Consider the following 12,271-nt stretch of genomic DNA (forward strand, 5'->3'; position numbering starts at 1 on the left):
GAAGTCGTGGCAAATTGTTCAAAGTACAGTGGACCCTTGACTTACAGACGGCTTGACTTACAGACTTTTTGAGTTACAGACTTCTCTGGCCGCAAAATTTAGATTTGACTTGAAGACTGAGATTTGACTTACAGACCAGAAAAAAACCAAAATGGAACAAAAATGGCCTGTTACGGGATTAATCGGTTTTCAATGCACTGTAGCTCAATGGAGACTTGACCTACAGACATTTTGACCTGCAGCCACCGTTCCAATACGGATTAATTCTGTAAGTCAAGGGTCCACTGTACTGCCTGGACTGTATTTTCCCTGCCTTCCCTGAACTTTTCTTGACCTAAGAAAAAAAGAAACAAAATATCCTCCTCTAGTGGTAGAAGGAGGAATAGCAGCTTCCCATTAATTTCTATGGACGGAAAAGAGCAAATACGGATCAAATGGTTTTCAATGCATTCCTATGGGAAATGCAGATTTGACCTGAGAACTTTTTGACTTGAGAACTGCCTTCCAATACGGATTAAGTTCTCAAGTCAAGACCCCACTGTATATTTAAAATGTCTTGGAAGTTTACACTGTAAATTAGTGGTGTATAAGTGTTCAACTAATTTGTTTTCTTTTCTTCCTTATTGCATCCATAGTCTCAGAACAAACATTGCAATCAGGTATAGTATAAAAACAGCAGAGAGAGCCATGTGGTCCTCTACGCAATCCAAATGTAGAAGAGGTTATAACTTTAATTTAGACCACTAAAAACAAAACATTCAACACAAGCTTTCATGAATAATGTTTATTTTCTCAGGCATAGGGTAGAAGAATTATGAATGAATGTCCCAAAATGGTCATGATAGAGACCTGCCAGGCATGTTGCTTAAGGTGAGCTGAGAACTTCAGCCACTTTTGAGATGGAAATTTTTTAAATCCCTCACCCCTGGTGCCATTTGGTTGGAATTTTCCACTCAATCTCCTGGATAGGAGACAGTCCTGTCCTGGTGACTGAGTGGAATATTCCAACCAAATGGATTTTTAGTGGTCTAAATAAAGGTATAGTACAGTATCTATAGCTATAAGATTTGGAGCAATATTTTATCATGTAAATTTCTCTGACAGACTTTCTGATTCTGAATGCATGTAGGAGAATCTGTTATACACTTTTATTCATTTAGTCATCGGGATGAGCAAATCATCCTTACTTCTCTCCATGAGTAATTGTGCAAATATTCAATCATGTGTTTGCTTTTGCAACGGTTCACAAAAATTAAGACACAAAAGTTGCATTTATTTTTGTATGCCATTTTTCTTGAAATACACAATTTGTATGTATTTTCTTCTAGTATACTGGAGGGTTGTTTTTTTGTTTTCTTGAGTTGTTTTTTAATTAAGAACTGCATTACAGATTTGGACAAGTGCACAAACCAAAGAATAGCTGTTTCCCAGTCATTTGTTAGTCTGGAAAGTGGTCAACACATAAAATGTGTAATTTTTTCATCTTCCCTAATTACCCGTCAGTGAAGATCACCAAGCTACTTAAAGTTAGAAGTAGCAAGCCACTTACCTTTACTTATGTGTATGCAAATACACATATATGCGGATACCTCCAGTGACCTATCCTTTGCCTTTTATGCTAAAAGGAGAAAGGTGCAAGGAAAAGAAGATAATTCTTCTGTTACTGTATTTGGCTGCTCCCTTTTCAGTTTCATGAGCATGTCTGAAGCAGCCTTGCACTGTATTAGATCACTGCTCCATCTAGCCCAGTATAAAAGTGGTTCCCCAGTGTTTCAGACAATATTGTTCTGCAGCTTTAGTTGCAAATGCTAGAGATTAAATTTAGCATTTCTTGTCAGTCAGATAGTGGCTTGACTGGATGGTGAGAATTCAAGACATGTTTGCATGCAAATTCAGGCTAATCTCATGTCTTCTGTCTCTCTTTTGTTGCATTAGATTCAAGGATTATGGTGGAGGAAATCAGAGATGGTTTCCAGTTAGTGGGATACACTAGATTAGCTATTCTCAACCTTTTTTTGGGCCACTGCCATAAACACAATATGAAAGAAATATAGGTTGAATCAGAATTCTATAAATCACGTAACAAACCTTATAAGGTGCTGTGTGAAGAACTGTTTTCAGTCTGTGACCCCCTTCCAATATGCAATGCTCCCCCCACTGGTTGAGAATGGCTACACTGGACAATCAGTGTAACTTGGTTTCCAGTTGCAAGTCTCTCCTTCCGATAAAGTTGAGAATAGAGATTGCTTCACTTGAAGACATACTAGACAAGATGATCACAACTATCTTTGTAGTGCAAAAAGATCGCTTCTTTATTTAATGCATTTGAGGATATGCTTCACGTGTTCCCCATAGTTCTGCACAAAAACTCCAGTGGCTGTGCTCAGATATATTAGACAATAGAACAATTAGTTGTTTTAAGTTGAATTTATGACATTAGAAAAATTGTGAATATTCATCTGTTTCTCCCCCCCTATCTGAACTAAAAAAACAAAATGGGAAGTGAGGTCAGGTGTGATAATAGTAGGGCAAGAAACCATAGAATTCCTTTTTCAGTTTTTGAACCTTTACACACTTACATACTGTACTTTCATAATGGAGTACAACCAATATACCCCCAAAACAGAGCTTACTTCTTATTAAAACAATAGCCTGGTGGCAGTCAGTGGGACTCTTTTCCAAATAAACAAGGTTAGAATTTAATGTTTATTCCTGGAATATGCACAACTTTGATGGCAAACCCAGATATAGAAATACCCATTCCCCTGGTCATCTGCAATAAATAATTTTAAAAAAAGTTGCTGTGTTAATCTGTTTCAGTTTATACGGGAAAAACTTGGCACCTTATTTCATTCTGAACCTTAATGGATTGTAATCTACATCTTTAGTCACATGCAGTACATGTTTAGGCCACAGTTCTGCATATATATTGCATATGCTTGTCAGGTTGGGGACTGAGTGAAATGGGATACAGACAGGTTTAGAGAAGGCACTGATATTATTCTGAGAAGCTGTTCATTTGTTTGGATCTGTTCATATGTTATAGTATCATTTCAGTAGTTAGTACAAGTACCTTTCTGATATCATCACATGTAGTGATGATTTCATTTCCTAAATTATATCAATTCTTCTTGTTAGATTTCCACCCATCTCTATTTAACTTGACTCTCTCATTGTGGTATTTGGAAATTATGCTGATTTTTGAGCAACAGATCATAGACATGTATAATTTCCAACCATATTGAAATTTTGTTGTGCAGTTAAACAAAAGGTGTAACTTTTAGTAAGAAATTGGCTTAGCATAAATTAAGTAATCTCTGTAGGCTTTATCTGTTACACCCAGGAGCCACATAATTCAGCATGCAACAGATACCTCCAAAGATTTCTTAACACATGACAATTCACTGCTAAATGCTAGTTTTTTGTTACTACACAGCAGAATTGTGCCCATTATGTTTGATAATTTACATCACACTTTTATATGTATATATTTGGACATAAACCAAATGGGCTTACTTCCAGTAAACATTTGTAGGGTTGCAATTTTAGATACATGAAGTAGGGCTCTGATAGTATGTTTTTGGTTACAATCTTAGATTTTTTTGTTACAATTCTAGTTTACTAGAAGACTATATTTTTGCAAGGTATACTGATAGAAAGTCTCAAAATTTGAAAGCAAATTAAGGTATGATTAGCCCCTTGAGAAGAAAAGTATTGTAACAAGTTTAGTAATTACCTGGTGAATAAAAGATCTAAAATCTGTTAGACCAGATGAAAAAAATTAACTTTATTAAACTACAATTAGATTAATGTGTTATTTAAATCATTCTTTGGTTAATCGTTAATTTAAGTAGTGAATGGTTTTAATAGGCTGTTTGGACTATCCATGATAAGTTATCCAACTGCTTCTTTAATTACCCTATTATTATTGGTCTGTGGGAAAGAATGATTCAGAAACAGGTTGATTCCATCACAGCCCAGGAAGAGCAGGATACTGATGACCAGGCATGTGCATTCATTTTTATTTGAACTCTTAAAGCTGAGAATTCTCCATTCTGGGAATTCCACCTGCAAGACATGCATCTCAGTTATGCTCACCTGGAAGAAAGTCCTCATGGCTCACATAGGCCAAGCTCAAGCTTAGTTTTCCTGGCAGAAAAGAAAGCTGCTTCCAGTCCTTGCTGGAAATTTCCAACAAGCATTGAAAGCAGCTTCCTTTTCCTCAAGGCCTGAGCTCAGCTTATCTTGGGCCATGAAGCTTTCCAGCCCAGCAAAATTTGGATATGTGTTTAGCACGCAGAACTCCCAGAATGAAGAATTCTGTGATTCAGAGTCCAAACAAAAATGAATGCAGATGCCTACTGATGACAAAGAATAGCCATGTATAACTGCTTATTTCCCCTGTTCTGAGAGACATTAAAGCAACATGGTATTAAAGCAACATAATTAAACTAATTGTCATCTTTATGTGAAAGTAAAATTTACTTAGTTTTTATTCCATTTAACTTTGTAAAAAAAACCCAGCTGAGCATTAACTTAAATGGAGATCTATTTGTAGAAGTAATTTGGACAACAAAGAAAACGTCCTGCAGAGCAATGAAAACTTTAAGAAATGTATTCTTCTGCAGATCTAAATTTCTTGGAGAACTTGGTCTCAGATAATAGGGAGAACTATTACTTAAGAAAAAATCTGAGCAATGCTGACTGACTGTTGTTTTTGTTTTTCTGAAGGTGTTACTGTACAATAACTCTTTAAGGCTTGAAAGTTGTGAGTGTGTTTTTGGATTGCTGTCTTGTGAGTGCTAACATGTGTTTATGAAACATCTTTGTTTATAATCAAATGCATCTGATTTTTTGTAGCATCAGCAAAGATACTGAAGAGTATGTGTGAGAATTTTTATAAGTACTCAAAGCCGAAAAAAATCCGCATTTGTACTGGGACATGGAATGTCAATGGTGGAAAGCAGTTTCGAAGTATTGCCTTTAGAAACCAGACTCTCACTGACTGGCTTTTAGATGCACCAAAGATTGCTGGCATCAGTGAATTCCAAGGTGAGAGCCACTGTTGTATTATCAGCATGACTGGATTTATAGTTATTCTTATTTTGTTTTCTCAAAAGTATTTACCTAAACCTATTGTTTTAAATCCAGACCGGAGGAGCAAGCCTGTCGACATCTTTGCTATAGGATTTGAAGAAATGGTAGAGCTAAATGCAGGAAACATTGTGAGTGCAAGGTAAGTACCGTTGCTGTAGAACTCTGTACAATCAAGTAAGGTATGCAGTTTTTTAATCAAATGCTAAGAAATGATGGAAACCTTTTAAATTTTTCATTTTTATTTTTGTGTCATCATCATTATCATCTTAGAACTGCAGAGCTGGAAGGGATCATCGAGTCCAGCCCCTGTCAAGGAAGCACAGCGGAGAAATGAGCTCCCAAACTCTGGTTCTGGAGCCAGATAGCTAAACCACTTATCTATCCAGCAGTTCATCATTCACTGCACTATATCATTTAAAACATAATAATCAAATACTGATATTTGTTTGCCATATAGGATTCTTCTGGGGCAGTTGTGCTCTGTGCAACAGCTTTTATCTGTTTCTCTCATAAAAAGCAGCTCATCTCCCGCACTGGCTTTTAAATTGGAAGAGTGTTTCAAGCAATTCCCAGTGAAATAAGTGGATGGGGAGCTAAAATTGTTAAGGAAAAAAGACCTGAAATTGCTGTTTTGCATGTATTATTATGCATTACACCCTTGGCTGGCTTTGCACTAGCACCCAAATTTATGTTAAATTGAAGTTAAATTAAATCAGAATATATTTATATTAGTAAAATATATGGCTCAGCCCTTTTTAAGGCTATCACAGCAAAACAGCTATATTACAAGACTCCAGAAGTTTATTTATTTATTTATTTATTGGATTTCTATCCCACCCATCTAGACCAAAGGTCTACTCTGGGCGGTTTACAAATTTAAAAACAATAAAAAAATGTTCAGATATGTTTTCCATCTAAAACAACAGTACCCACATTCACCCGGATTAATAAACGGAAATCTCAGAAAATCCTGGTTTATCATCCAAGAGCAATGCACTGTATTCCAGTTACTTGTTAGTTTCTACCCAGAATGGAAGCAGCTACAGTAACCAGGGACTCACCAAGAAGGGGAAAAGCTCACTGTTACATACGAACCAGGATTACAATTTGTGTACAAACACAACTGCTAAGCTTTTTCTTGCTTTTGAATTCCTGCTTACTGGAAGATGCTCCTGCTGATGAGAGGAAACTAATGAGAATGATTAGACAGTAAAAATAAAACAAAATGCTCTGAAATTCTGGCAGATTTTATTTATTTATTTTTATTTTTTGGGAAACATGATTATTGTAATAGATGTAAGGAATTAAAGGAATCAGTACTTCTATACTTCTTGTTGACAGCTAAATTCTATCTATAGATCTTTCCTGTTTGGCTAAAATATTTCTGGATATTCTTCTTGTTACACACTTTCCCCAATTTTCCGTTTAATCACATGGGCGGGGGGTCACTCTTTTTGTTGTCTTTTAATACAATTTCATGAGCATTTACATGTTGTAAAAACTAAATTGTTTCCCCCATGCTGGCAGTACAACCAATCAAAAGTTATGGGCAGTTGAATTGCAGAAGACTATCTCGAGAGATTATAAATACGTTCTGCTGGCTTCAGAACAATTGGTGGGTGTATGCCTGTTTGTATTCATCAGACCTCAGCATGCACCATTTATCAGGTCAGTTAACTAACATACTGAATAAATGATCTCAGGTAATTTAAAGTGAAATGTTTATGTGGTGTATCAGTGGCATTTTTAAGTTCTGCTTTTTAATCAAACGTTGCCTTAGGGCCAGAATTACTACTAAGAAGTCATAGGGCAGCATCTTGTGATATGACAGCTAGTGAAAGAGACATGTCCTTCCTGTTGTCTTACTTTTCCGCTTTAATTGTCAATTTATAGAAGTAAGATTTTTGCATATTTGTACCTGTGAAACTGGTTTGTGAGGGGAAAAACTTTAAGAAATTGAGACTTTTAAACTTAACATTCTCCCTGTCATGCAATTTATTTAGTTGAGCTCTGTTTTCACACATTTTGAAATAGTCTTAATATATCTGTCTTGTTTTTATGGAAATCTGTATGCCAGAGTTCTCTCCTTAGAAGCAAGCTGGATGCAGTCGATCGACTATTTTAATATTGTAATAGTTTATTTCATACCATCTTACAGCAGATACCTGAACAAACTTAAAAATAAGTACTTCTTTGTGAATTGATTTGTTTCTCTCCAGTACATCTTCTGCCTAAATAACAAAAACTATTCACTGTTGTGAATCTAAAGTGCTGTGAAAGATCTGATGAGATGGATAGAAGGATATGGTTTCAAGCTAGTGTAGGAACATATATGGATGTGCATGGGGGAAACTTTCAGAATTAACTCTGGGTTCTTTGGGGGAGTGCCACATTATTTTTTGGGTCTTCATTTCTTTTGTTAAACGAGAAAGGGACCTGCTTTTTCAGATTCTTTTCCTTTAGGTTTCCTCATTTGTGTTCTACTTGGCATTCATTCTAAAACTACTGCAAAAACAGGGGCAAGGCAGGCAGCAGTGAATTAATTCAAAAGTCTTAAAGAACCCTTACAAACTTTTTGAAAAAAGCAGGGGTAAGGGGGGGAGGGCAATCCACAGTAAATTAATCAAAAATCAGTTTTTAAAAAACAGCCTGATGGGACACACACACACGGGGGGGCGGAATACCAACATTAATAAAACACACAATCCCTTTACAAAAACAAAGAAAAGCAAGCAAATAAAGGCAAAACAAAAAACTACAATCAAGCCCCTCAACCAGTCAACCAAAACAACTTCACTATGGGAAGATTTCTGTCTTCCTTTACCATTGAGGTCCTCTCTTCTCTTCCTTGAATCCACCACTAGCAGGAAGCAGAAATAATCCTGAAAAGGAAAGAAGAGAGAGAAGGAGGGAGATCCTTTACAAGTTGTGAGTTGTGGAAGCACAAAAATAATTCTAGAGGCACATTGGCTGCTGGCAACAGTAGCAAAATAATCCTAAAAAATGGGCAAGGGGGACTCCCCCCTCTAGAAAAAAGAAGAAAATGTAAATATGATCTACAAGCACAAACACAGCACAGTCAGAATGGAGGGCACCATGGAGCTCAGCAGCCCATAGGTCCTACCCACAAGAAAGGACAGAAGCAAAAAGAATATTCCTCATAAAATTCCAACTGATCCAGATCCTTCTACCATTCAACATTCACTGTCACCCTCTCTTGCACTAATCAGTTGCTGACAACAGTCCTCCCAATGCTATTTGAGTAAACACTTGCAGGTGGCTTGTCAGGCTAGAAGTGAAGGAAAGACAAAAAAAGGAAACACAAAATAACATGAAAACTTTCTGTATCCTTTCTTTTGAAATATGGTACCAGAGCATTCAGATTTCAGATTTTCATTTTCAATCTGAAAATGAAAGCAAAAGTCCCCTTTATGTTTTCCCCCTATTCAGGTTATCCCGAAAGTCCCACTGCTAGGAATGTATATTCCATGCAGCTGAACTTTCTGATTGCCAGATTGCCATAGTGAAATAGCACTAAGTTTCAATGTGGTAGGATGAAAACATTCTTACATAGTACATTACATTTATCATCTCCAGGCCAACTGATTGCCTGGGAAAAAATAAAAAATACCTGCAAGTGATCAGGCATTATAGCTTTAAAAACCTGAGAAATAATTTCCTCTCTTTTGTCTGACAGTTGGTAATCTCCACAAATAGCTAATACAGTGTATATGTTCTGTGTAATCAAGTCAGAACTGACTTATAGTGACCCTAATAGAGCTCTTAAGGTACTGTATTTTTCAATGTATAAGACTGTACTTTTGTCTAAAATCTTTAGACTAAAAATTGAGGATTGTCTTATATACGGAAGTAAGCTGAGGAGAGAAAAAACAAGTGGAGGGGAAAGCAGGGATCAACCTTATCCTGCAGGGCTTTGATCCCTGCTTTCCCCTCCAGTTGCTAAGCCTTAGCAAAAGGAAAGCAGGGATCAAAGCATTGCAGGATGGCTTTGATCCTTGCTATCCCCCTGCTTACTAAGTCCCATGGGGTTTAGCAAGTGTAGGGCAAAAGGATCAAAGCAATCCCATGGCTGTATAAGGGAGAAAGGGATCAAAACGATCATGCAGTCATGGGATAGCTTTGATTCCTTTCCCACTCCTTTTGATAAGCCTCGTGGGGCTTAGCACGAAGGGAGAAAGCAGGGATCAAAGCAATCCTGCAGTGCTTTGATCCCTTTTCTCCTACACTTGCTAAGCCCCCCCCCTTAGATTTCTTAATTTGGGGTTAGAAAAGTGTGGAGCATCCTATACATGGGGGCATCTTATACACAGAAAAATATGCTAAGTAGATATTTAAGAAGTAGTTTTCCATTTCTACTCTTCCAGTGAGTTTCCATAGTCAAGTGGAAATTTGAACCCTGTTCTCTAGAGTCCTAGTCCATCACTCTAGCCACTACACCACACTGGGAATACATAATATAGTTGGTAATGTAGTATAATCTCTGTTGCCAAAGATTTTAAATCTTAGCTAAATTTGTTTTAACTGCTTTTCTAGGGATGTTGCAGTTGATACTGTAAAGACTGGCATGGGAGGAGCTACTGGTAATAAAGGTGCAGTAGCTATTCGTATGTTGTTTCATACCTCCAGTCTGTGTTTTGTATGCAGTCACTTTGCTGCAGGACAGTCACAAGTTAAAGAGAGAAATGAAGATTTCATAGAAATATGTCGAAAATTGAGCTTCCCAATGGTAAGAAATAAGTGGATTTCTTAAAATTGAATAGTTCTTTAAAAAATGTTTTGTGAGTATCCTATCAATCCAGTTTTTATAGTGCCTGAAAATATATCTCACATAATAGCCAAAAGAAACATTTTGAATGAGTCCTTCAAACGAATCTTCCTTCTGTCTTGTGTTAGATGTAACAAACACATAAGTTTTAACAATCTGAGAAATATTTGACTGTAAATCTGTTGTGCTTTGAATATATCAGATGTGCTTTAATTTGGATTGTTTCATTAAGCAGGGGGTTAGACTAAATTGCCTTATAGGTCCCTTCCATTTCTAGTGTTTCCGCACTAGTGTTTCAGCAGTTTCTAGTGTTTCAGCACTAGAAATTGGTCTTTTCATGGTGATTGATATTTGACCATGTTTTCTGTGATACCAAGTAAGGGATTAACTTGTTTTGAATGATTATTTTCTGCTTATTTTCCCAGACAGTATCCCCACCTATTTCTTTTCTGTAGTTGTATTTAACTTTGTGCTATTATATTTTCAGGTCATCATCATAAAATAGTTACAAATTAAGTTGTACTAAATTAACCCTGCAGATCACAGGAAGCAAGAAGGAAATGATTTCTAGAAAGAAACCCCCAATATTTAATAGGGTTAAAATGATGTTTACTCTTCATGTCATTCATAACTACGATGTTAACAATTAAGACTGGTCATTTTCATGGGTGGTGACTTAATCGAATTTACAAATGTATTTTTGAATTTCTAAAATCGTAGTGGAAGAGTTTGGTCTCTGAAGTTTTTTAAAAAAACACAATTCTGATTTTGACAGACATATTGCACTTATTCTTGCAATGTGATGAATCAGTAAGTTCACATATAGTGTGATGTTAGTTCATATATTTTTATTAATGTTTCCCATCACCCAAGCTCTTGTTAAACATTGCAATTGGCAATGTTCTTTCAGTCTACCTTTCAGCTATGAGGAAAACTGCAGGGACTTTTCAGGATGTTCTGACATTTCTGGGGGAAGGGAAAATGTAATTACTTATAATGATACATGTTGCCTTGGGTTAAATATACTCATTTCTACAAAACTATAAATGCATTAATTCTGTATTGTTTTTGATAACTGTATGTAGCTCTTTGGTTCACACCTGATTTTTGTTGAGTGTCTTTTTTTTTAATCTTTTCAGGGAAGAATGCTTTTTTCCCATGATTATGTGTTCTGGTGTGGGGATTTTAATTACCGAATAGATCTTCCTAATGAGGAAGTAAAAGAACTGATTCGACAGCAGAACTGGGATGCTCTTATTGCAGGAGATCAGCTTATTAATCAAAAAAATGCTGGGCAGGTAATATTTCACTTTTTAAAACAGATATATTAATTCCTTTGCTGCTGTCTATTTGTGCTTGAGAATGGTACTATTTAATCTCTCACTGTTAGGGCTGAATTCTGCATTTTCAGAAATATCCAGTATAAAATGTCACCATGCAAGTGTTATTCTTTACTGGCTTTGTTGTGCTAGTGGTAGAGTAAGTGCAAATGTAAGGTCCTCATTTTTATTTTACAGTTATTTTTAAAATCTATATAGTTCACTTTTCCTTTTAATTTTTTTATGCAAATGAATAGCATATTGCATAGTAAGGGTTTTGACCAACATTTGCTAAATAGAAAGGGGAGACACAGTTGTTGCTAAGAGCAGTGTGCCACTCTGACACAACCAAGTCTGGAAAAAAGCTTTTCCCCTCTATTTTTACATATTGACAAGATAGGCTGTGACACCTTAGAGTTGTATTCCATAGCACTAGAGCAGTAGTTCCCAACCTTGGGTAACCCAGATGTTCCTGAACAGCACTACCAGCGGTGCTGGCCAGGGTTCATGGGAGCCTTCACTATCAGCGATGCTGGCTGGGATTTTTGGGAGTTGGAGTCCAAGAACACCTGGGTTACCCAAGGTTGGGAAGTACTGCACTAGAGCAGTGGTTCTTAACTTTTGTTACTCGGATGCTTTTGAACTGCAACTCCCAGAACCCCAGTCAGGACAGCTGGTGGTGAAGGCTTCTGGGAGTTGCAGTCCAAAACTCCTGAGTAACCCAAGGTTAAGAACCAGTGCATTAGAGCAGTGGTCCCCAACCTTGGGCCTCCAGATGTTCTTGGACTACAACTCCCAGAAGCCTACACCACCACCTCTTCTGGCCAGGATTTCTGGGAGTTGAAGTCCAAGAACATCTGGAGACCCAAGGTTGAGGACCACTGCACTAGAGGACCAGCAACAAGAGACTGTCTAGTGGATCTCACTAGAGATCCCAGAAGCTGATGAAGGCAAATTGTCCTACAAATGTAGTATTGTTCCTGGTCCTAATCAGCTTGCATATGCTTTTCCTGATGTATTGCACTAGTTCTTCTCTGAATCTACATGTTTTAATGTAACATCCCCCTTG

General features: G+C 36.9%; 1 protein-coding gene across 39 annotated transcripts in view; it reads left to right on the top strand.

Moving 5' to 3' along the window:
* The window catches only part of SYNJ1 (synaptojanin 1), a 69,385-nt gene that overhangs the window by 29,997 nt on the left and 27,117 nt on the right, over window positions 1-12,271 (top strand). For 36 of the 39 annotated variants that reach the window (XM_078388918.1, XM_020796249.3, XM_020796245.3 and 33 more), the window contains 6 exons: window positions 636-659; window positions 4,861-5,052; window positions 5,152-5,236; window positions 6,625-6,765; window positions 9,652-9,844; window positions 11,023-11,181. In XM_078388918.1, coding sequence (XP_078245044.1) covers window positions 636-659; window positions 4,861-5,052; window positions 5,152-5,236; window positions 6,625-6,765; window positions 9,652-9,844; window positions 11,023-11,181 — 794 coding nt within the window. The remainder of the gene's footprint in view (window positions 1-635; window positions 660-4,860; window positions 5,053-5,151; window positions 5,237-6,624; window positions 6,766-9,651; window positions 9,845-11,022; window positions 11,182-12,271) is intronic. The other 3 variants (XM_078388922.1, XM_020796241.3, XM_078388911.1) reach the window with 1 other exon arrangement.

This window comes from Pogona vitticeps, chromosome 3 (assembly GCF_051106095.1).
Source record: "Pogona vitticeps strain Pit_001003342236 chromosome 3, PviZW2.1, whole genome shotgun sequence".
Lineage (NCBI taxonomy): Eukaryota > Metazoa > Chordata > Lepidosauria > Squamata > Agamidae > Pogona > Pogona vitticeps.